This window comes from Cupressus sempervirens, chromosome 2 (genome assembly GCF_028749045.1).
Source record: "Cupressus sempervirens isolate cs-2001-9-10 chromosome 2, ASM2874904v1, whole genome shotgun sequence".
Taxonomy (NCBI): Eukaryota; Viridiplantae; Streptophyta; class Pinopsida; order Cupressales; family Cupressaceae; genus Cupressus; species Cupressus sempervirens.
The window spans coordinates 774,106,945-774,132,262 of record NC_143119.1 but is presented as its reverse complement, the minus strand read 5'-3'; the positions used below and the strand labels follow the sequence as shown (position 1 = coordinate 774,132,262).

Sequence of the window (25,318 nt, the reverse complement as noted above, 5' to 3'; positions counted from 1 at the left end):
TTAATATTATTATTATTATTATCTAAGGAACATCCACGTTGCCAAATTTGTACGAGGCACAATCCAAGCCTCATCCCTTACGATGTCTTTGAGCCTTGCACTCAACAAGACTTGATCCCTAGTGGGCTCTTTGTGAGCCATTCAACTTCACTAGTAGACCAAAAGCCCATTCAACTTCAACTTAATATTATTTTTAATAATAATAATAGTTATACTTGAATTTTCTCTATAAAGGGCCAACACAAGCCGCTCTAAATTTTTAATATTTTCTTAAATTAAGACAGCATTTAAAAATTGAAAATTAAACATCTCTAGTAACTTTATATGTATGCTGATTTATGGGGCTACTAAGATTATTATCATATGTATGCTAATTTAATTAGCCTAATTAGTGTTTTAAGATTTTATTGCCTTCCGGATATATCCCACCTTTGTGTGGTTCAACCTGCTCGTGATCCAAAATCACGACATGACAATAACTACATTTTTGTTTTGGCGGGGGCAAACGTAGGTTCAATGAATTCATATTTTCAATGTTATTAACTGTCCGCCGCATGCCCTTCATTCAAATTTAGTGGCAAAATCCATACAAAATTTAAGCTTCAAAAATGCCAATCCCCTGTCACAGACTCCATTCCCTGACTGCTTACGTAGCAACTCCACCTGTAATTAGGAAAAACAAGTGTTTTTTGCATCGATCCACATTGTTAACGTCCGCCAATTGTTATCAGCTCAATGACATTTTAAGAATCCATAACAAGTTAAAACACTCCGTACATTTATCTTCAGTTTATAGAAGGGGAGACATCCGGGCAGACATACGGGCAACTGGGGTGACCGAGAGTAGTTCAGGAGGAAGGAAGCAGGAGGAAGTGGCTCTGCTTTGGTTCAAGCAAGATTTGAGGATAGATGACCATCCCGGTCTTGTTAGAGCATCCCAATTCAAGACTCTAATTCCTGTTTATGTATTTGACCGCGACATTTGCTCTCGTAAGCTCATATACATTTTGGTTTAATTTTAGTCCCGATTTTAAGGTTTTTCATGCACCAATTAATGTTTCTATGTAAAATTTACTGGTTTAAGTTTCTGCATTTTGGCTAATCTGAGTCCTGAATCGAGGATTTAGCATTCACAGAGGTTTGTTTTGGCTAAACAATAAATTTTTCCTCAAGAAGTGTCTAGAATTTCTTTAGCTTTTTAATTTAATATTTCGTTTTGCCGCTGGTCTTAATGACATTTTTTACACCATTTTAGACTCTTCTAAAAATACTTTTTAATATCATTTTGAAGTTCATAATAATATCGAAAAGAAGATACAACACACTCTTATACCTTTTACAGTTGCAGCACTGGTGCCTACTCACTGTGAACTTGAATGCATTAATTGTTTTCACAGGTACTGTTCGGTATGCAAAGAGAATACTTTCTTGTCTGTTATAGCCAACCTACACCCCCTCGCAAGCTGCTGCTTTATTTAATTCTTTTGTTGGTCGCACATCAACATTTTCTTAAAGGAAAAGATAGATGACATAAATTGTAATAGCTCCTAAGTGCAAGAGCATTTCAATAAAATGATTAGGTTTAGTTGAACTGAATATTAAATTGATCAAGTTCTTCTTCTCTAATAATTGACAGTAGTAGGGATCCACCTAATCTCAAACTCCGTTTGATTCTGTGATCCTCCAGGTTTTTCTAGCCAAATGCTGGAAATGCTCATTGATGCTGTTCAGAACTTGAAACAACTACTCAGAGACCAGGGTTCTGATTTAATCATCAGATATGGAAGAGCTGAAGACATCTTACTTGCATTAGTAAAAGAGGTACCGCTGATAGGTTAATGACTATAATTATGATTATTTGGCAACATGTGAAGGAAAGTTTTGAATTGTAATGCAATGGAGACCGTTTGCGTACTAATCAAACTGCAAAAGCGCTTTAAGAAGTTGAAGCCTTTATTTAGAAGCTACTATTTTTATGGAATTATTGGAGCTGTAGGTTGTATAGGAATTATTGGAGCTGCCGAGAATTTAGCCAGACTTCAGTCATTACGAGTTATTCACTTTAAGGCTGAACTGTTAATTTTATTTGCATGGCTCAGGTTAATGCTACTCATATTATCACAGAGGAGGTGGTGGAGTATGACTGGCTCAACTTAGTTCATTCAGTCTCAAAATCTCTTGCAACAGTTTATGTCTCAAAGGAAATACCAAGGTTTATCTTTTGGCAAGCACATATGTTTGAATTTGAGGTTCTTACTTGACACTCTTCTGGGTCCTTCATCTTTCATTCAGAAGAATGTTTTTCAGGTTTTGAGACATTTATATTGAACACTTTCCAATGCGTAATGCATGCATAAACTTTGCTTTTTTTCTTGCATATACCTATTATAGAATTTGGAGAAAATTCCGGAATCGTACAGAGAATTTCAGAAGATGCAGAAGCCCTCTGTTTTACCTCTTTCATGCCCTACATTACCTGTGTTGCTACTGGACATAGACAGAGGTAAGGCAAGTCTGATCACTTTAGTTGTGCACATATTATCTTCTTTTTTGTTTTGAAAAAGTACTGGTTCAGAAGTTTATGGTTCTATTTCAATGCTTCAGGAAATTTGCCGGAATTGAACATCTTAAGAGGAATTATGGAGGGAAAAACTAATCTAGAAAATGTTAAGTCAAACCAAGCTCTCAATGAACAACATCTACAAAATAAGGAATCTGTTTTCTTGAGTGATGAGGCTGTGAAGCAAATGGCCATTGGGGCTGGAGCAACCACGGTTCGTAATGCATTAGATGGATACTTGAGGTATCTAGAGGCAACTTCGAGAGATGATTGGCAAGAGTAAGTATTGATTCCATTCTAAAAAACAAATTTATAAGTGCTTCTTTGCTGTAATTTATGTTTAATTCAATGGAGCTAACTTAATCCAGGGCATCTCATGATCTTGTCAGAATCGAAGGTCCATGCCTGTAATTGATTCATCCATTGTTATTTTAAGTGTGTTTTATCAACTTGAATCAACATCACAGTTTTCCTTCCACAATGCTGCTTATGAAAATAACTGGAAATCATGAAACTGGCATCAATTTAAATTTCAAGTGATTTCTCTTCTATGACACTAAAGACAAGAAAACTCTATCCAGAGCTATGTCATTGGCCTTCAAAATGGAAAATTCAAATGACAATTTAACCTAACAAACAAGTTTAATCACCACAATGACCATAACAAGAATCATTGGAATTTATTCAACTTACATTCTGTGGGAAAATGTCCTCACCCCTTGATCCTCCATTACCATGCTATTTTCCTATTCATATATTATTTGTAGGATATTTGGTGGCGTTTCTAGGTCACTGCTTTATATGTTCTTGTCCTTCCCTCTTCTTCCAAAAAGATGATTTGATGGAACATAGCATTTGACGACAAAATAACAATGATAGAGACACCAATAATCCGATATTTAAAAAAATTTCTAGCAGAGGCAGCTTTTGTATTGTAGGGTGTTGATGGAAGAAACAAAACCAGTACCAACCCAACCAAAATAAATAATACAGTGTCAAAGATAGGACTTATAAGAGGAACCAACCATCCAAACTAAGACATCTGAGAGGAATATCCAATGATATGTATTATGGATGCATTAATATTTATTAGACTCAAAACTTTCTTTGAAAGATAAGATTAGAGTAGTTGAAGCACCTTAATCTCAAGAGTATGCCCAACAACATGACATTAGATATCATGCATTCAGCATCAAATTTCAAATTACAACATGGTGAACTTCTAGACTCTACCATAATGAAGATATGCACTTGCAGTCATCCTAGGCATTGAAATTCCAATAAAGTTAAACTTTTATAGTGACAAGGATAAATTCCATACACCCCTAGTATCCCATATTTAAGAGACCAATAAGAATCACAACTGGTTAATATTCCTAAAGGAGGCCTACAAGAAAACTAAAAGCCCAAATGTAAGGAAAAAACTATCATGAGATCATAGTAGCACCCATGCGGCACTGGCAACTTAACCCGGACTACACCTCCCCTCACGAGCTCAATTGGAATAATATATGATGAAGTCAACCCAACTTCATACTTTTGTAATGCAATACCCAAGACTTCCAACAATACATCATAGACACAACACGATCAAACATCAACATGCACAGGTAATACAGCCTTGGATCACCCAACCTTGGAGTTCTCCCTAAGAATTGTGCTATAGACTTGGGGCCTATGAAGGGACTCTATCCTCAAACAAACCTCTTACATCACCACCTACAATACAGCCCAAAGTCTGACATAATTATGATAAGTCGGCTCGCCCCAGCTTGGCTTGCCATGTGCCAAAGACCCTATGCAGAGGTTCCATCTTAGCGCGTGCACATAGTTCTGCAGCACGAGCTCACCATGAACCCATTATGATCTCTCTCGACAAGTCCAACTTCAGTTCTGAGATCACTGTTGCATATCTTGCAACAAGGGATTCGATCATCAGTCTAGATAATTGATTTACAGTTCATTGTTCCATTGGGACCAACGTAGCTTCCAACTACACTATGAAACCATAGACCTCATTCGACACCTTACTGTAGCATCCGACATGCCAATGCGAGTTCTGCTCCAAGAACCCTCCATTCAAATCACAATTTCACAGATCAATTTGCCACCCACGAGCATGACTTGGATTGCCCATGCAGGAAGCCTTACATTGCCCTCCATCCATTTTCGGAAACCTGGGACCTCAATCTTGAGTTCAACTCTCAAGAAGACTCAACATAACACTTGGACCAAACAGCTTGACTTTGTTAATGCAGAGGTGACTTGGATCACACAGTACAACCGCTGGCCCAGTGCGGGATCCCAAGATTACCCATGCATGACTTTCACCATGATCAAGATCCTTAAATCTGCAACCCAACGTTGCAGATCCACTTGAATCCATCAAGAACCAATGCAACCACTGCAAACTTCAAAGAATGTTTCCCAACAATGCCATAGGTTTTGAACCTCAGTTGTGGCTTCTTGGATTTCCATCGCAGCTCCTCGAGACTAGCTCTCCAATTAACCCCTCCCAGCTCAAACTCATTCGTGAATGTCACGGCTCATGACTATACTCATGCGATTCAAAACTGTTCAATCAAGTATTTCCTAATGCAATGTCTGTCACTACGTGTTACCAATGGACATGGGGAGCATAGTGTATTATGCATGACATCCCATGCCATTCTTATTCTATCTCTAATGATTTCATAGAGTTATTCTTATAACACTGCTTCCTTCTCGAACCTTCAACTTGGATCAACAATTTCACTCCAATTGATGGCCCATAGCAATCTCAGTGTGGTGATCCTAGACCCCTTGGAAAAACCAATGAGATTTTCAGCTCGCCGCATTGAACCCCCAATGTTGCACAAGGGATCAGATCTGCGCATCGTGATGAATATGCTGATTTGGTTACCATGAAGCCTCGCTTCATAATTTGCACTTCTAGTTCGTGACAATGACAACCCTTAGATCCATCCGAATAAACTTGGAACTCAATGTAACTTGTTTCATCCATCCGATTCTGATCCGTGAGACTTGGGCCATTGCATACCCAAGTATGGATTCGAATTGTCATGCTCAACTTGTTGCTAGGGGTAAGAAGGTGTGCTAGTTCCATACTACCTTGGCTCAACTTGTATGGGTCTTAACAGTTGCTACACTCCCCCCCACCTAAATCAGGCGATGTCTCGATGCCAATGATGCTGAACTTGAGTTAGGCATCATACCCTTTGGCCAACTCATACCTCATCAACAAGGCGATGCACAATGCTCCAATCTGCACATTGTCTTTCCAAATAAGAGCCAACACAAGGGCTCATTCTAGATTTCGCTTCTCAACTGCTCATCTGACTTAGGATTCCATCCTTAGTCAATTTGGATCGAGCTCAATTCCAGATCCCTCACCAAGTCCTCCCCATGAAGAAATCCTCCCTTCAAGCTCATTGAGATCTTTGCTTCATTTAGACGACTTGCACTTGATTTGATCTTGGGACCTGTGGTTTATGGGCCCAATTTCTCGAACACTTAACACAAGTTGATAGAAGAGCTACACCCAACTCAATGTGGTATCATTCTTGTTTTCCTTGCAGCTCTAGCAATTTTGCAGCAATCACTCAAGCTTCTATATGTCAGCTAGCTTCATTTCAAAATTGTGTTCCATGCGTTAACACTAGTAAATCTCAACAATGTCGCAAGTCATGGCTGGGTTATCACTTGCGTGCACAACATTGGGATATGGATTTAATCCTTTTCAACATCTCAACGACGCATCTAGGACCTTTGCAATTAACTCGAGCTGAGAAGTCACCGTGCATCACTTCTAGGTAACTAATCTAGAGCTTGTTAAGGTTGTAGCTTCTATCAGATTGAATTGACCTAGAGATAATCCCTTATGGTCATTGGTTAATCATAAATAAGATAAGCGCTAAAATATATCTACTTATATATATATATATATATATATATATATATATATAGTTTAATTAATGATTAATTAATAAATTATCGAAGAGACATGTCTCTTCTACGAATATTTATATAACATTCAAATCTGCAATTGGAACACACCAATATAATGGCAGTGTAATTACATTAGCAGAAAACAATCCATATGATAAGTAGGAGATGATTTCCACAGCTAGTCAAATTGTGATGTGAATATCAGGATTTAACTGTGTGATTTTGAGTCAAACTTGATGACCCATGTTTCATGAGTAGTGATTCAACATGAATCCATCTCTCATGAGAATAAATGGAACACTTAGCACTCATTGGATCTAGGTGATGCTCACAGGGGTGAAGCACCGGGACTTCCCGGGAGGTCACCCATCCCAGTACTACTCCAGCCTGAGCGCGCTTAACTACAGAGTTTCCTCCATAGTTAAACCCAAAGCTTGCAACCCCATTTGCAAAACCTTCACCAAGTGTTGTGCCTTATGAACCATTCATTAGAAAGCCCCTTAAGCTCATCAATTGATAAGTAGGAGATGATTTCCACAGCTAGTCAAATTGTGATGTGAATATCAGGATTTAACTGTGTGATTTTGAGTCAAACTTGATGACCCATGTTTCATGAGTAGTGATTCAACATGAATCCATCTCTCATGAGAATAAATGGAACACTTAGCACTCATTGGATCTAGGTGATGCTCACAGGGGTGAAGCACCGGGACTTCCCGGGAGGTCACCCATCCCAGTACTACTCCAGCCTTAGCGCGCTTAACTACAGAGTTTCCTCCATAGTTAAACCCAAAGCTTGCAACCCCATTTGCAAAACCTTCACCAAGTGTTGTGCCTTATGAACCATTCATTAGAAAGCCCCTTAAGCTCATCAATTGATAAGTAGGAGATGATTTCCACAGCTAGTCAAATTGTGATGTGAATATCAGGATTTAACTGTGTGATTTTGAGTCAAACTTGATGACCCATGTTTCATGAGTAGTGATTCAACATGAATCCATCTCTCATGAGAATAAATGGAACACTTAGCACTCATTGGATCTAGGTGATGCTCACAGGGGTGAAGCACCGGGACTTCCCGGGAGGTCACCCATCCCAGTACTACTCCAGCCTGAGCGCGCTTAACTACAGAGTTTCCTCCATAGTTAAACCCAAAGCTTGCAACCCCATTTGCAAAACCTTCACCAAGTGTTGTGCCTTATGAACCATTCATTAGAAAGCCCCTTAAGCTCATCAATTGATAAGTAGGAGATGATTTCCACAGCTAGTCAAATTGTGATGTGAATATCAGGATTTAACTGTGTGATTTTGAGTCAAACTTGATGACCCATGTTTCATGAGTAGTGATTCAACATGAATCCATCTCTCATGAGAATAAATGGAACACTTAGCACTCATTGGATCTAGGTGATGCTCACAGGGGTGAAGCACCGGGACTTCCCGGGAGGTCACCCATCCCAGTACTACTCCAGCCTGAGCGCGCTTAACTACAGAGTTTCCTCCATAGTTAAACCCAAAGCTTGCAACCCCATTTGCAAAACCTTCACCAAGTGTTGTGCCTTATGAACCATTCATTAGAAAGCCCCTTAAGCTCATCAATTGATAAGTAGGAGATGATTTCCACAGCTAGTCAAATTGTGATGTGAATATCAGGATTTAACTGTGTGATTTTGAGTCAAACTTGATGACCCATGTTTCATGAGTAGTGATTCAACATGAATCCATCTCTCATGAGAATAAATGGAACACTTAGCACTCATTGGATCTAGGTGATGCTCACAGGGGTGAAGCACCGGGACTTCCCGGGAGGTCACCCATCCCAGTACTACTCCAGCCTGAGCGCGCTTAACTACAGAGTTTCCTCCATAGTTAAACCCAAAGCTTGCAACCCCATTTGCAAAACCTTCACCAAGTGTTGTGCCTTATGAACCATTCATTAGAAAGCCCCTTAAGCTCATCAATTGATAAGTAGGAGATGATTTCCACAGCTAGTCAAATTGTGATGTGAATATCAGGATTTAACTGTGTGATTTTGAGTCAAACTTGATGACCCATGTTTCATGAGTAGTGATTCAACATGAATCCATCTCTCATGAGTAGTGCTTCACCCCTGTGAGCATCACCTAGATCCAATGAGTGCTAAGTGTTCCATTTATTCTCATGAGAGATGGATTCATGTTGAATCACTACTCATGAAACATGGGTCATCAAGTTTGACTCAAAATCACACAGTTAAATCCTGATATTCACATCACAATTTGACTAGCTGTGGAAATCATCTCCTACTTATCAATTGATGAGCTTAAGGGGCTTTCTAATGAATGGTTCATAAGGCACAACACTTGGTGAAGGTTTTGCAAATGGGGTTGCAAGCTTTGGGTTTAACTATGGAGGAAACTCTGTAGTTAAGCGCGCTCAGGCTGGAGTAGTACTGGGATGGGTGACCTCCCGGGAAGTCCCGGTGCTTCACCCCTGTGAGCATCACCTAGATCCAATGAGTGCTAAGTGTTCCATTTATTCTCATGAGAGATGGATTCATGTTGAATCACTACTCATGAAACATGGGTCATCAAGTTTGACTCAAAATCACACAGTTAAATCCTGATATTCACATCACAATTTGACTAGCTGTGGAAATCATCTCCTACTTATCAATTGATGAGCTTAAGGGGCTTTCTAATGAATGGTTCATAAGGCACAACACTTGGTGAAGGTTTTGCAAATGGGGTTGCAAGCTTTGGGTTTAACTATGGAGGAAACTCTGTAGTTAAGCGCGCTCAGGCTGGAGTAGTACTGGGATGGGTGACCTCCCGGGAAGTCCCGGTGCTTCACCCCTGTGAGCATCACCTAGATCCAATGAGTGCTAAGTGTTCCATTTATTCTCATGAGAGATGGATTCATGTTGAATCACTACTCATGAAACATGGGTCATCAAGTTTGACTCAAAATCACACAGTTAAATCCTGATATTCACATCACAATTTGACTAGCTGTGGAAATCATCTCCTACTTATCAATTGATGAGCTTAAGGGGCTTTCTAATGAATGGTTCATAAGGCACAACACTTGGTGAAGGTTTTGCAAATGGGGTTGCAAGCTTTGGGTTTAACTATGGAGGAAACTCTGTAGTTAAGCGCGCTCAGGCTGGAGTAGTACTGGGATGGGTGACCTCCCGGGAAGTCCCGGTGCTTCACCCCTGTGAGCATCACCTAGATCCAATGAGTGCTAAGTGTTCCATTTATTCTCATGAGAGATGGATTCATGTTGAATCACTACTCATGAAACATGGGTCATCAAGTTTGACTCAAAATCACACAGTTAAATCCTGATATTCACATCACAATTTGACTAGCTGTGGAAATCATCTCCTACTTATCAATTGATGAGCTTAAGGGGCTTTCTAATGAATGGTTCATAAGGCACAACACTTGGTGAAGGTTTTGCAAATGGGGTTGCAAGCTTTGGGTTTAACTATGGAGGAAACTCTGTAGTTAAGCGCGCTCAGGCTGGAGTAGTACTGGGATGGGTGACCTCCCGGGAAGTCCCGGTGCTTCACCCCTGTGAGCATCACCTAGATCCAATGAGTGCTAAGTGTTCCATTTATTCTCATGAGAGATGGATTCATGTTGAATCACTACTCATGAAACATGGGTCATCAAGTTTGACTCAAAATCACACAGTTAAATCCTGATATTCACATCACAATCCATATGATCTCAACATGGTATTAGAACTAGGCTGGAAATGTAAGAAATGATAGAAAAATAGGAAAAGAGAAAGTTAAGCAGACTCGAAAAGGGATGTAAAGATTATGGATCTGTTTTAGAGTAAAACTAAATTCAGTAATATTAGTAATTGATGAACAGTTACAGATCCTTATACATACGTTGAAGTATCTTTGAATATTCCTGATCCTGTTATTGCTGCGAGCAGAGACTGTTAGTATTATATATAAATCTGATGAATGCTGTTCATATGATGAATGCCACTTTAATTGATTCGATATAGAATAGTCACTGATTGCAATGTATTTATATCATAGGGAGGGGTCACGATACCATGAGAAGGTGTGACTTCCTCAAGGCAAATGCCACGGGAGTCACAACCTCTCATGAGATCGTGACTCCTCATAACCGATTATAATACAATTAAAACACCGATAGTCCTATTGTTACATGCAAGAATATAAACAACTTTTAATATGGTTTGTCCTCATAATTATATTAAAACACTGATAGTCCTATCCTTACATGCAAGAATATAAACAACTTTTAATATGGTTTGTCCTCATAATTATATTAAAACACTAATAGTCCTAGCGTTACATGCAAGAATATAAACAACTTTTAATATGGTTTGTCTAGCAACAAGAATATATATATATATATAACTATAATAAATTCATATGCTTCAATGCGAATGAAGCTATATTCTTAACACTTCCTCTTAGTTAAAAGAGGATTGAATGTATCCAATGCACTTGTATCAATTTGAGGAAATGAATTCCATTCATTTTCACTATTTATGACACAACCATTATCACTATTCCTAGTGATAACATAGTATCAAGATATTCAACACATTTCGGAATTTCAACCCAAATGTAGACAATCTAGATACATCCGTTATCATGTGTTCTAACAAATTTATAGACATATGACAACAGGTCAACCTATTGATAAGATTGTCATCTTACAATAGTGACCTTATCCGCATGAAAGATCGTCATCTTTATTGCCACAACACATCCACAATATTGCAATATTGATTTTATTAGATATTCAATAAAAAGTTTACATAATATTGAATTACAATTTAGACATACCAAGTTTATTCCTAAAATGCTCAAATTTCAACTTAGCAAGAGGTTTGGTGAAGATGTCAGCATTTTGTTTTTGAGTACTAATGTACATCAACTTGATAACATTTGTTTCCACCATATTCCTTCTATAATGGTAAGGAATTTCTATATGCTTGGACGTGCTATGGAATACTGGGTTAACTAATACTTTAATACAACTTTGATTGTCACAGTGAATTGTAGTGGATTCCAATGGTTTTCCAAATAGTCCATATAAAATTTTCCTTAGCCATACTGCTTTGCGTGCTCATGTGGAGGTTGCCATATACTTTGCTTCCATAGAACTCTAAGCAATTGCTGACTATTTTCTACTAAACCAAGATATCATAGTTGATCCAAGACGAAAGCAACATCCAATTGTACTCTTGCGATCAATAGAACTACCTGCCCAACCTGAATCAGTATACCCTTGAAGTCATAGTTCAGAATTCTCATACTTCAACCCTAGTCCAATTGTTCCTCGAAGATACCTTAGAATATGCTTGGCTGCCATAAGATGAATCTTTTTGGGTTCACACATGAAGTGACTTAACACATTCGTTGCAAAGTAGATATCTGGTTGAGTGTTCACTAAGTATGTAAGAGATCCAACAATTTGACGATAGTGAGTGGGATCTACTTGTTCTGAATCTGCTGCTTCAATTTTAAGTTTATGAAGATTAGTTTCCATTGGAGTAAATAAAGGTTTACAATCCATCATTCCAAATTTGGTCAATATATTTGTAGTGTACTTTTCTTGATTTAGGAAGATGTAATTTTCCTTCTGTTGTACTTCTAGACCCAAAAAATAATGTAGAATGCCTAGATCCTTCATTTCAAATTCAGCTATAAGATCCTGTTTACATTTGGCTATAAGATGATCTGCACCTGTTATCAACAAATCATCAATATAAAGAATCAGTATTAACATGTCATCATTAGATATTTTGAAATATATATTTGGATCAGCTTCATTCTTGAAATATCCCAATTTGAGAAGATAGTTGTCTATCCACCCATACCAAGCCCTGGGAGCTTGTTTCAACCCACAGAGTGCTTTCTTTAGTTTACATACGTATAGTTTTTTGGTCATGCGTCGTGAATCCTTCAGGTTGTTCTATGTATATTTCTTCTTCAATGATGCCATTCAAGAAGGCTGTCTTTATGTCCATTTGATGTATTTTCCAACCTTTGGATGCAAAAATGGCAACTATCGTCCTTAGTGAAGTGTATCATGCAAAAGGAGCCAAAGTTTCTTGATAATCAATTCCGACTTTTCGACAAAAACCCCTTGCAACAAATCTTGCTTTGTGTTTTTCAATACTTCTGTCTGCTGCATACTTTATCTTAAACAACCATTTTGAAGATACCATAGATTTGCCTTTAGGTCTAGGAACGATATTCTAGACATCATTTTTTAGAGTCAATTGATATTCCTCTACCATTGCATCTTTCCATGCTTGACATTTTAAAGCCTCCTCAACATTAGTTGGTTTTGTTACTAAAGCAACATAGCATTTTTGATTTCTAGTTTTCTTATTTTCTCTAGAAACTTCCTCTGGTTCCACATTGTTCTCTTCAATCATTTTCCTTGCCCATAGTAGTCTTTTCTTGTAATTTAAAACATCATCATTATCAATGTTAGGTGCAGGTGTGACTCTGTTTTCAAAGAGACTCTCCCTCATATTTCCAGTTGAATTATCTTCTATAGTGTTCTCCCTCTGATTCTTAGTATTATAATCATTTTCTATGATAAACTCCCTTTGATTTTCAATTTCCTTATCTTCTTTGTTTAGAGATGTTTTGAAAGTGATCTCTTCATCAAATTGAACATCCCTGCTGATTTCAACAGACTTTTGCCGTAGAATATATACTTTGAATCCCTTAGTTGTTTCACTATAGCCAACAAATATGCCTTTCTTTCCAGAAGGTTCTAGTTTAGACCTTTTCCCTTTGGCAGTGTGAATGTAGACTGGACAACTGAAAATTCTTAGATGACTAAGATCTGGTTTGATTCCTAAGAAAGCTTCTGCGGGAGTTATATATTCTAATGTTGCATGAGGACTTCTATTTTGAATTTAAACTGCTGTATTTGCTGCTTCGGCCCAAAAAGACATAGGTAGATTTTGATCCTGAATCATTGCTTTTGCTGCTTCTATGATATTTCTATTTTCTCTTTCTGCAACCCCATTTTGTTGAGGACTATATGGCACTATAGTCTCCCTCTTAATCCCAATAGAAATGCAGAATTCTTTGAAGATGTCAGATGTGTATTCACCTCCACTATCAAATCTTAAGCTTTCCTGTGTGATTTTCCGCAAGAGCTTTAAACTCTTTAAATTTTTGTAAATCTTCATTATATTCTTTAAGTTTTAGAAAATATATCCATGTTTTCTTGATAATCATCAATGAAGGTTACACAGTACAATAACTCGACAACGTCTATACAGCCACGAAAATGCACTTCCATACGAAGGAGAGGACTTAGTTAATTTTTTAAAAAGTTAGAAAAAGCAATGTAAAGGAAGTGCATTTTCGTGGCTGTATAGCCACGGGCCAATAAGCCCCCTAGAGAGGGTGTTGACATGGGTCCACACAAATCGTTGTGTATAAGTTCTAGTGCAATTTTAGACTCGTGTTTGTTTAAGGTAAAATATCCTTTCTTATTTTTTCCCAGGGCACACCCTTTACAAATACTAATCTGATCAGATTTGAGGTTAGGTAGACTTGAAGTGATTTTCCCTATGGTGAGAAGAGCACTAAAGCCAAGGTGCCCTAATCTTCTATGCCAAAGTTCATTTGAGTTATGGACTTCAGGCATTTTAATATCTTTTTCTATGAAGGAATCTAGTTCGAGTTCTTCAAGTAATGCTATCATTTGAATTTTCCAGGAAGGAAAGTTTACTGCCCTTTCCAACCTGTCTTCTACTTTGATTCTGTTCACTATTTCGATTGAGGTTAAAATAGCCTTGTATAAGGAAAAGAATATTGTAAGTTTGTCTTTAGAATTTTTCTCTAGTTAGGCTTTGATACCATGTAAAGATTATGGATCTGTTCTAGAGAAAAACTAAATCCAGTAATATTAGTAACTGATGAACAGTTACAGATCCTTATACATACGTTGAAGTATCTTTGAATATTCCTGATCCTATTATTGCTGCGAGCAGAGACTGTTAGTATTATATATAAATCTGATGACTGCTGTTCATATCATGAATTCCACTTTAATTGATTTGATATAGAACAGTCACCGATTGCAATGTATTTATATCATAGGGAGGGGTCATAATACGATGAGAAGGTGTGACTGCCTCATGGAAAATGCCATGGGAGTCACAACCTCTCATGAGATCATGACTCTTCATAAATCGATGATAATACAGTTGAAACACCGATAGTCCTATCATTACATGCAAGAATATAAACAACATTTAATATGGTTTGTCCTCATAATTATATTAATGTATTAACAATATGAATATATATAGATATAAGTAATAATATATACAAGTATGTATATATATGTATATATATATTCATAACCATAATAAATTCAAATTTTTTCAATCCGAATGAAGCTATATTCTTAACAAGGGAGGCTAAGAGAAAGAATATTAAAGGGTTTTTTAATAAAAAAAAAGAGATACCATATAAATTGACTGCCAGGTAAAACTACATGGAGTGCGAACAACATAGAAAAGTAGGAAGTGACAGTGGAATTACACATAAAGAAAGAAACTGTCCAAGGTATTCATTCTGATCTTTAGACGTGCAAAGGTATCGACAAGTCTGAAGGGATGCGATTTATTTAGAAACAGAATTATGCAGAGACCACAAATGACATTGCAAGCATGGCAGATTCATCACTGATAGATGTTTAAGGAAATGTTGTTTTATTTAATCGGGCAAACAATTAACTATGGAAGGTCATCACCATATACACAACCTGTGGCATTAAACACAAGCGGTGGGAGACAAATCTTAAGCGTGAGCTGTGGTGATTGAGAAGACACACTTTATCACTGAGTTTAGTGTGATGTTGTGAGTCATCTCTTTGGAGTCAATTCAAATACTTCTAGAGCCAGAGCTTTTCTGAGCGGCCAAGGTGAGAGAAATCCCAGTCCATGCGAGGATGACCATGAAAATCATAAGGCAACCTATTTTGTGTGTATTTTTAGCATATGTCATGTCGTTAATGACTGATTGTGGCCTCAAACATTCTAGATTCAATTATATTAGTTTTGATTCGCATTTGGTTACGTTTTGTGATTCATGAAATGAGATGAAAGAAAATCAAAGCTGATATATCTGGATTAAGTTGCTTTTGATTTGCATCAATATTTCGTTTCAGATCACTTTTATAATCTGTCACAAGATGAAAGAGAAATGACACATTAATAAAACCTCCCATCTGTAAGAACTTCACTGTTAAGAAGCATAAACTTCACTATTAAGAAGCATGAGGAGCATATAAGGGAGTAGTCAGTGCCCACAAGAAGTGACTTCTCAGTATGCACATGCATTTTTCTTCAGCCATTCCTAGATCCAGGACTATATGTTGTACTGAAATTCTTATCAGTTGGGAATCATCACATTTTGTGCAGATACACATATATCTTTGATTTGAGAGCAGATATTAATAATCACTGGAGTACAATTTCTCAATGTTTTCTGGTGGCGGCATTTGTTTTTGGGACGAATGATTGTTATATAGGATGTAACTCATCATTTCAGTTGAAGGAGAATGTTCAAGAGGTATATATATGGCCAATGCAAAATGGTTAGAGGATAGATATAATACCCACAACAACAGGAAGATTATTCAGCAATGTTTATTATCTACTATAGCTGCATCATTGATTTCTTTGTGGATGGGAGAAGATAATGTTGGGAATTAAATAATATATTTTCTTAGTGCCAATTTATTACCATTATGGAAATGGTTGATATTTTGTCATGGGCTCAATAGTCTGTAATGTCCCCTCTTTAGTTCGACATGACATTGATCATGGATTTTGCCTATTCCAGACTCTCGTAGGCAAATGGTGTGGAGAGAGAGTCAATTCTGCGGATCAGATGGTCATATCTTGCTCTTGAAGAAGTGTTAAGAGGTTATATTTTATTATTATGTGTTATTGGGGCCTACATGTTATAATTTTAAGTTGAGTTGCACTTTTTATTTTATAAAATTACTTTATTATAAAAAGTGCATTATAATGAGATTTTATAAAGGATGTTTCTAGAAGTTCTAGAAAAAATGCATTATAATGAGATTTTATAAAGGATGTTTCTAGAAGTTCTAGCAACTTCTTAGAAAAGTGAATAAATAGAGGGCTGGGTCTCTCATTTTGGACATGCTTGGATTTGAGATTTCTTCTACTTCTTCCATTGTGGAGCAAATTTGTAGTCTCTTGGGTCTGCAAATTATTATTTGATCTTTGGGAACGAATCACTCCCTTGGATTGGCGACTTTGAGGGTGTGAAACATCACCTGAATTGTTGCATTTGAGGAGTTGGTAATTCAGCCATCTCATTTGGACTTCATTGAGATTCAGTTATAAGGGTTTACTTTGGTTGGAATAAGGGTTTCAGTTGTGCCCTAGCATTTGTGGATTGATTAACAGGGTTTGAAGACACAGTTGTGCATTATTTTCAGACTGCCAGTCCAGGGTTTGGACCCACGTTTTTGCTCATAACTCCTAATTGGTTTGACAGATGAATTTCATATTTTAGGGGGTTATTCAGCAACCCTAGGCGCCCAGATTTATTGCTTTTGGAGTAACAAAAACGCTGCAATATTTTTATCTAGCAGCCGTACCAGGCTGTACCTGTACGACCCAGTCAGTTGGGCAGCAGCAGCAATTTTGTGAGTCGGTTTGGGGCAGATTGTGAGGTCTTCGTGTGGCATCAATTCAGCATTTATATCTGGCAAAATTGGAGCTATTCCAGGTGCACAAACTGAAGTTTTGATTGCCAAAATATTGCATGTTATGGATTAGAACAGTCAACACTGTCATTGCATAAATAGTTATTTCCAGTCATTAATAATTGTTGTAAAAGTTTGTCATTTGCATTCCAAATCTGAACTGGGTTATTATTCATGTCATAACATTGCATTGTCAAGAGCTTGATGTATTAGAAGTGCATAATTGTGATAGTCTCTCATTGTAATCAGTTCTATTTGCTGTCATAAAATCAGAATTGAATTGGACTTCAGATTTGAGTTTCATATTGTCATCTATCTCTTAGATTGGTAGTGTTATAATCTGGAAATTGTTGTTCATACATTATTGGCATCATATATTGAGGTTTCGTTGTACAACAATTAGTAATATTGCAGCCTTATTCGGTTACATGCCAACTGTTTGACAAAATTCCTAAGTCCAGTTTGAGGGTTTCAGTGGCCTTTATAGTAAGGGTCATTACAGTGGTATCAGAGCTATAAGTCCTGCCATCCTGTGGAGGTCATATAGGGAATTTGGAACAGCTGGATAGAAGGGAAAGTGTTTGACGAAATGTCAAAACACTAAAATCAGAACATTTATGTTTGAGCATGCGACAGAGGCTTTATAATTTTCGCAATACCAAAGCAAGACAAGATAGGATTTCGGACCTGCAGAGCGAACAGTCTAGCTCATCTGTACAGGTGGACATAGAATCCAGTCATACAGACACAGGGGAGGTATTCTTTGATCAAGACTACGACTACAATATGGATAGAGGTGGGAATGCCGGTCCAGATCAGCGAGAGGAAAGATTTTTACAGTTATTAGACACCTTGGCACAGGGACAGCGATTAGCCGAACAAAGAGCACAGGAACAAAATCAGAGAATGGAGCTTATGATGCAGATGATGGCTCGTCAAATGGGGTTGAACGCTAACATAGGTGGAGGAAATAATCAGAATGGTAACAATCAGAATGGGAATAATTAGGATGGGATACATAATGGAGGCGAACAAATTGGGAACAATTTCGGTCATGCAACCCAGCAAGCTAGGACAGTGAGTTCGAGACCTATGATTCCCATGTTCCTTCCTAGAGCTCCAGAGCAGCCAGTACCAGAACCCCAGATCACTGACATACAGGATCAGCTGAGGAGAGATTGGGAAGCAGGAGGTCCAGATTTTACAGCTGCAATCACCTTTAGAGAGTATATGGATGTGCGGATGAAGCATATGCCCCGTGGACATGACAGGACTCAGAGCTATGAGCTACGAAAGAAAGTAGGGAAACTTTAGTTACCATATTATGATGGCTCGGTGAAGTCTACAGCAAGAGCTTAGGTTCAAAAACTTGACCCATACTTTCAATTGAACCCTATGTCTGAGGAAGAAGCTATTAAGTATGCAGCAATTCACCTGGATGGGTTAGCACACGAGTGGTGGCATCATGGTATGATCACTATGGGTCATGCACACATTACTTCATATGTGGAGTTTACGGAGAGACTAATTGAACGTTTTGATAAGAAGGATCCAGAACTCCATTTCAAGGAGTTAGCTTAGCTTAAACAATGGGGATCATTGGAAACATACATTTCAGAATTTCAGAAACTTGTAGTGTTAGTAACAGATGTATCTGAACGGAGGCTATTGGTTTTATTTATGGATGGGCTAGTTGATCCGTTGAGAGGGTGGATTAAAGCTCTCAACCCTCCCACTTTGTAGGAAGCCATTAAGAAAGCTCGTGACATGGATTCCTCTTCAGCTTCTAAAAATAAATTCCAGGCAAAGAGTTTCCCTTCAGGAAAAGATAGGGACACCCTTTCATAGAGAGGCACAGCTACCTAAGGAGGAAAGTAAGAGGTTGGACAAGGAGACACTTAATGACTTGCGTAGGAAGAAGCTATGCTTCTATTGCAAAGGCCCGTATGAGTATGGCCATGACTGTCCTATGAGGCCAAAAGGGAAGGCCAACCGAGCAATGTGGGCTTATTACGAAGGCTCAGATTCAGATAGTTCAGAACATCATGATGAGGATCCTGATGAAGCAGATGGAGAGCAGGAGATAGACAGTGCAGGGCAACAGCAGGGAACAGAGCTACATTTACAGGAAGCACGACTGTCTAGCATCCAGAGAGAGGGATCTTTCAGACTTCGGGGAGTTTTGGCTGGGCAGAAGGTTATTACATTATTGGACACAGGTGCCACACATAATTTCATTGATGCACGATTCGTGGAGAAGCGTGGACTCATTACTGAGGAGTTCGTGGGACTAAGAGTCAAGGTAGCTGATGGATACACTCTTCGTTGTGACAAGATGGTACGAGACCTACCTTTGCGCCTGAACAACTATGAGTTTAAGGCGGACTATCATGTGGTCAACATGGGTGACATGGATATAGTACTTGGAATGCAGTGGCTACATTCATTGAAGGTGGTTACCCTGAGACTAGAGGATATGGAGATACAATTCGAAGTGAATGGTAGGACTCATGTGCTTAAGGCTATTCGTAATGGAGACATCAGGACTATCTCATTTAGGCAGCTGGAGAGATTAACTAGGCATAATGATATAGAGTGGGCAGCAGTTTGTACTTTGACACCTACACAGGAGGAGCAACATAAGACGGAATATCATCCTGATATTCAGAAATTGAGGATTAAGTACGAAAAGGTATTCAGTGAGATTCCACCAGGCAGGCCACCGGACAGAGGCATTGAGCATGTTATTGAGCTGGAGGAAGGTGCTAAGCCTATCATGATCACACCATATCGACACCCAAAGCGACTCAAGGATGAGATCGAAAGGACCATCGAGGAGTTGCTAGCTATGGGGCACATCCGACCAAGTAAGTCACCTTTTGCATCTTCTGTTGTTTTGGTAAAAAAGAAGGATGGAACTCTTCGGATGTGTGTTGATTACAGGGAATTAAATAAGAAAACCATTAAGAACAGGTATCCCATTCCTTGCATTGATGAGTTGATAGATGAATTGCATGGGGCTTGTTATTTCACGAAAATTGATTTGAGAACAGGATATCACCAGATCAGAGTCCGTGAACAGGATATTGAGAAAACTGCTTTCAGATGTCATTGTGGGCACTTTGAGTTTGTAGTCATGCCTTTCGGTCTGACCAATGCACCTGCCACTTTCCAGTCCACTATGAACAGAGTTTTCCACCATCAGTTGAGGAAATTCGTGCTGGTGTTTTTTGATGACATTTTGATCTATAGCCGATCATGGCAGAAGCATCTAGAGCATTTGGAGACAGTATTGAGCATTTTACAGGAGGAGTCCTTGTATGCAAAAGAGTCCAAATGTGACTTAGGGATGACCGAGCTGTTATATTTGGGACACATTATTAGTGCAGATGGAGTGCGGATGGATCCTGAAAAGATTCGCGCTATTATTGATTGGCCTCCACCAAAGAACCTTACACAGTTGAGGGGGTTCCTTGGTTTATGTGGTTTCTATCGCAGGTTTGTCAGTGGCTACTCACGACATGCAACTCCCATGACAGGTCTACTGAAAAAAGGGGAATTTGTGTGGACTCAGAAGGCACAGGACTGTTTTATGAGATTTAAGGAGATAATGACTACGTGCCCAGTTCTAGCATTACCTGATTTCACGAAGCCAATTGAGCTTCAATGTGATGCATCTGGAGAGGGAGTAGGTGCTGTACTTATGCAGAATAAGCACCCCATAGCTCATGAGAGCAGGAAGCTCAGAGGCCCCGAGCGTTCATTTAGTATATATGATAAGGAGATGTTGGCCATCATGCATGCTTTGGCCAAATTCAGACAATATCTTGTGGGTAGCAAGTTTTGTATTAAAACTGATCATAACAGTTTGAGGCATTTCTTGGGACAGCGGGACCTGAATGATTGCTAGCAAAGGTGGGTAAGTAAGTTGCAGGCATATGATTTTGACATCTCATATGTCAAGGGAACTCAGAATGTTGTTGCAGATGCTCTTTCTCGAAGGCCACAACTCACTCTTATGGTTCAGATATCAGAGGATTGGTGACACTTGATTATAGCAGAGTATGCCAGGGATACATGGGCCTCCGATATAGTGGAGGGAACAGTGATTGATACCAGATACACACTTGTAGATGATTTAATCATTTACAAGAACAGGATTTACCTAGTCCGAGGATTGAAGGTTAAGCAACTGATTTTGAGAGCATTTCACGACTCGCTGACAGCAGGCCATCCCGGGTACTTCAAGACTTACAGGTCAGTTCGAGAGCGGTTCACTTGGAAGGGGCTGAAAGCTGATGTTTTGCAGTACGTTCGAGAGTGTCTTGTTTGCCAGCAAAACAAACAAGAACACACCTATCCGGCAGGGTTCCTACAGCCACTTCCGATCCCTGACAGGAAGTGGGAGTGCATCTCCATGGACTTTATCACAGGTTTGCCCAAGGTACAAGGACAAGATTGTATTTATGTGGTGGTAGATAGATTAACAAAATATGCTCATTTCTTTCCTATCACCACTACCCACTCAGCAGCTCAGGTGGCAGAGGTTTTCTTTCGGGAGGTTTTCAGATTGCACGGATTGCCTCGGAACATTGTGAGTGACAGGGATAGCCGTTTCATGAGTCATTTTTGGCAGGAGGTATTCCGGTTATGTGGCACGGAGCTTACACCCAGCACTAGCTATCACCCACAAACCGATGGTCAGACGGAGATTGTGAACAAATGGGTGGAAGGGTATTTAAGGAATTATGTGGCAGCTCAGCAGCGAGCTTGGGTCAGATGGATATATCTCTGCGAGTATTGTTACAATACTACATATCACATCATTATACAGATGACACCCTTCATGGCACTTTACGGTTATGAAGCACCTAGTTTCTTGGATTTGTTGTTGGGTGACAGCCGGGTACTCAGTGCAGGAGAATTATTACAGGAGAGTAAGGATATAGTTGCTACTCTCAAAGATAATATTGCGAGAGCTCAGAACCAGCAGAAGCAGTATGCAGACCAGAAGAGGACTGAGCGTAGATTTGAGGTGGATGATATGGTTTACCTCATGTTGCAGCCATACAGGCAATCTACTCTTAAGAAGAGTGGTGCAGAGAAACTCAAGCCACGCTATTACGGACCATTCAGGGTTATCAGGCGAATTGGTGAGGTGGCTTATGAGTTGGAGCTTCCGGCAGACAGCAGGGTGCACAATGTGTTTCATGTGTCCCGCCTCAAGAAGGCGTTGGGTCAGAATGTGGTGCCTTCCGCAGTATTACCTCCTTTAGACGATGAGGGAAAATTGATTTTAGTGCCAGAATCCATCCTGGAGAGCAGAGAAAAGCAGCTTCGCAGAAGAGTGATAAGAGAATACTTGGTTAAGTGGAAAGATCTACCTGTTGAGAATGCTACTTGGGAGGGGGAAGCTATTTTGCAGCACCCGGCGTTGAGATTGCTTGAGGCCAAGCAATTTCAGGAGGGGCGGACTGTAATGTCCCCTCTTTAGTTCGACATGACATTGATCATGGATTTTGCCTATTCCAGACTCTCGTAGGCAAATGGTGTGGAGAGAGAGTCAATTTTGCGGATCAGATGGTCATATCTTGCTCTTGAAGAAGTGTTAAGAGGTTATATTTTATTTGTAATGTCCCCTTTTTAGTTCGACATGGCATTGATCATGGATTTGCCTATTCCAGACTCTCATAGGCAAATGGTGTGGAAAGAGAGTCAATTTTGCGGATCAGATAGTCATATCTTGCTCTTGAAGAAGTGTTAAGAGGTTATATTTTATCATTATGTGATATTGGGGCCCACATGTTATAATTTTAATTTGAGTTGCACTTTTTATTTTATAAAATTACTTTATTATAAAAAAGTGCATTATAATGAGAAATTATAAAGGATGTTTCTAGAAGTTCCAGCAACTTCTTAGAAAAGTGAATAAATAGAGGGCTGGGCCTCTCATTTGGACATGCTTGGATTGGAGAACTCTTCTACTTCTTCATTGTGAAGACATTTGTGGACTTTGGATCTGCAAATTATTCGATCTTTGGGAACGAATCACTCCCTTGGATTGGCGACTTTGAGGGTGTGAAATATCACCTGAATTGTTGCATAATTGGAGTTGGTATTCAGCCATCTCATTGGAGCTTATTGAGAATTCGTTGTTAGGGTTTGTTTTTGGTTGGAATAAGGATTTCAGATTTGCCCTATCATTGGAGAAGCATTTGACAAGAGTTTGAAGACAAAATAAGTGCATTTTCAGAATTGGCAAAGCAGGGTTTGGAACCACATAATTGCTCATATCTCCTCAACCCCTTGGAGTTATTTTTTATGGTTTTACAGGGTTACTACCTAACCCTAGGCGCCCATTTTTCCTTGCATTTGGGGGTCCCAAAACCCTAATATTATTTTATTTCAGCAGCCGTACAGGTACGGCCTGGTACGGCCCTGCTAGTTTGGGCAGCAGCAGCAAATTAAGGATAGTTTGGGGGTGCGGTTGGAGGTCTTCATCAACGATCTGCAGCAAAACGTGGTGTTCTTCCATAGTTCTTCAAACCAGGTTCTTGCATTCTGAAATATATGTCAATTTTTGGGTAAATTTGCTGTCATACAGTCATTGTAATAATCAGACCAGAATTGGTAATAAAATAATTTCAGAATTTATGGCATTGTAATTGAAATATAGTTCAATGGCTTTATATATATTGTAATTCTGTGATTATATTCTGAAAGTATCAAATCTGAAATTACCATATTCTGAATATTGTTACTGTTACACGCCAAGTGTTTGACAAAATTCCTAAGTTCAGTTTGAGGGTTTCTGTGGCCTTTAGAGAGAGGGTCATTACATTATTATTATGTGTTATTGGGGCCTACATGTTATAATTTTAAGTTGAGTTGCACTTTTTATTTTATAAAATTACTTTATTATAAAAAGTGCATTATAATGAGATTTTATAAAGGATGTTTCTAGAAGTTCTAGCAACTTCTTAGAAAAGTGAATAAATAGAGGGCTGGGCCTCTCATTTTGGACATGCTTGGATTTGAGATTTCTTCTACTTCTTCCATTGTGGAGCAAATTTGTAGTCTCTTGGGTCTGCAAATTATTATTTGATCTTTGGTAACGAATCACTCCCTTGGATTGGCGACTTTGAGAGTGTGAAATATCACCTGAATTGTTGCATTTGAGGAGTTGGTAATTCAGCCATCTCATTTGGACTTCATTGAGATTCAGTTATAAGGGTTTACTTTGGTTGGAATAAGGGTTTCAGTTGTGCCCTAGCATTTGTGGATTGATTAACAGGGTTTGAAGACACAGTTGTGCATTATTTTCAGACTGCCAGTCCAGGGTTTGGACCCACGTTTTTGCTCATAACTCCTAATTGGTTTGACAGATGAATTTCATATTTTAGGGGGTTATTCAGCAACCCTAGGCGCCCAGATTTATTGCTTTTGGAGTAACAAAAACGCTGCAATATTTTTATCTAGCAGCCGTACCAGGCCGTACCTGTACGGCCCTGTCAGTTGGGCAGCAGCAGCAATTTTGTGAGTCGGTTTGGGGCAGATTGTGAGGTCTTCGTGTGGCATCAATTCAGCATTTATATCCGGCGAAATTGGAGCTATTCCAGGTGCACAAACTGAAGTTTTGATTGCCAAAATATTGCATGTTATGGATTAGAACAGTCAGCACTGTCATTGCATAAATAGTTATTTCCAGTCATTAATAACTGTTGTAAAAGTTCGTCATTTGCATTCGAAATCTGAACTGGGTTATTATTCATGTCATAACATTGCATTGTCAAGAGCTTGATGTATTAGAAGTGCATAATTGTGACAGTCTCTCATTGTAATTAGTTCTATTTGCTGTCATAAAATCAGAATTGCATTGGACTTCAGATTTGAGTTTCATATTGTCATCTATCTCTTAGATTGGTAGTGTTATAATCTGGAAATTGTTGTTCATACATTATTGGCATCATATATTGAGGTTTCGTTGTACAACAATTAGTAATATTGCAGCCTTATTCGGTTACATGCCAACTGTTTGACAAAA

The 25,318-nt window shown here is 38.8% G+C and overlaps 1 protein-coding gene across 2 annotated transcripts in view; it reads left to right on the top strand.

The window, feature by feature from the left end:
• The first annotated feature begins 447 nt into the window (after positions 1 to 447).
• LOC149575760 (DNA photolyase) overlaps positions 448 to 25,318 on the top strand; it is a 194,320-nt gene continuing 169,449 nt past the window's right edge. For both annotated transcript variants that reach the window (XM_089815549.1, XM_089815548.1), the window contains exons 1-5: positions 448 to 990; positions 1,688 to 1,821; positions 2,100 to 2,249; positions 2,392 to 2,503; positions 2,605 to 2,839. In XM_089815549.1, the coding sequence (XP_089671675.1) occupies positions 609 to 990; positions 1,688 to 1,821; positions 2,100 to 2,249; positions 2,392 to 2,503; positions 2,605 to 2,839 (1,013 nt within the window). In that variant the 5' untranslated portion in view covers positions 448 to 608. The remainder of the gene's footprint in view (positions 991 to 1,687; positions 1,822 to 2,099; positions 2,250 to 2,391; positions 2,504 to 2,604; positions 2,840 to 25,318) is intronic.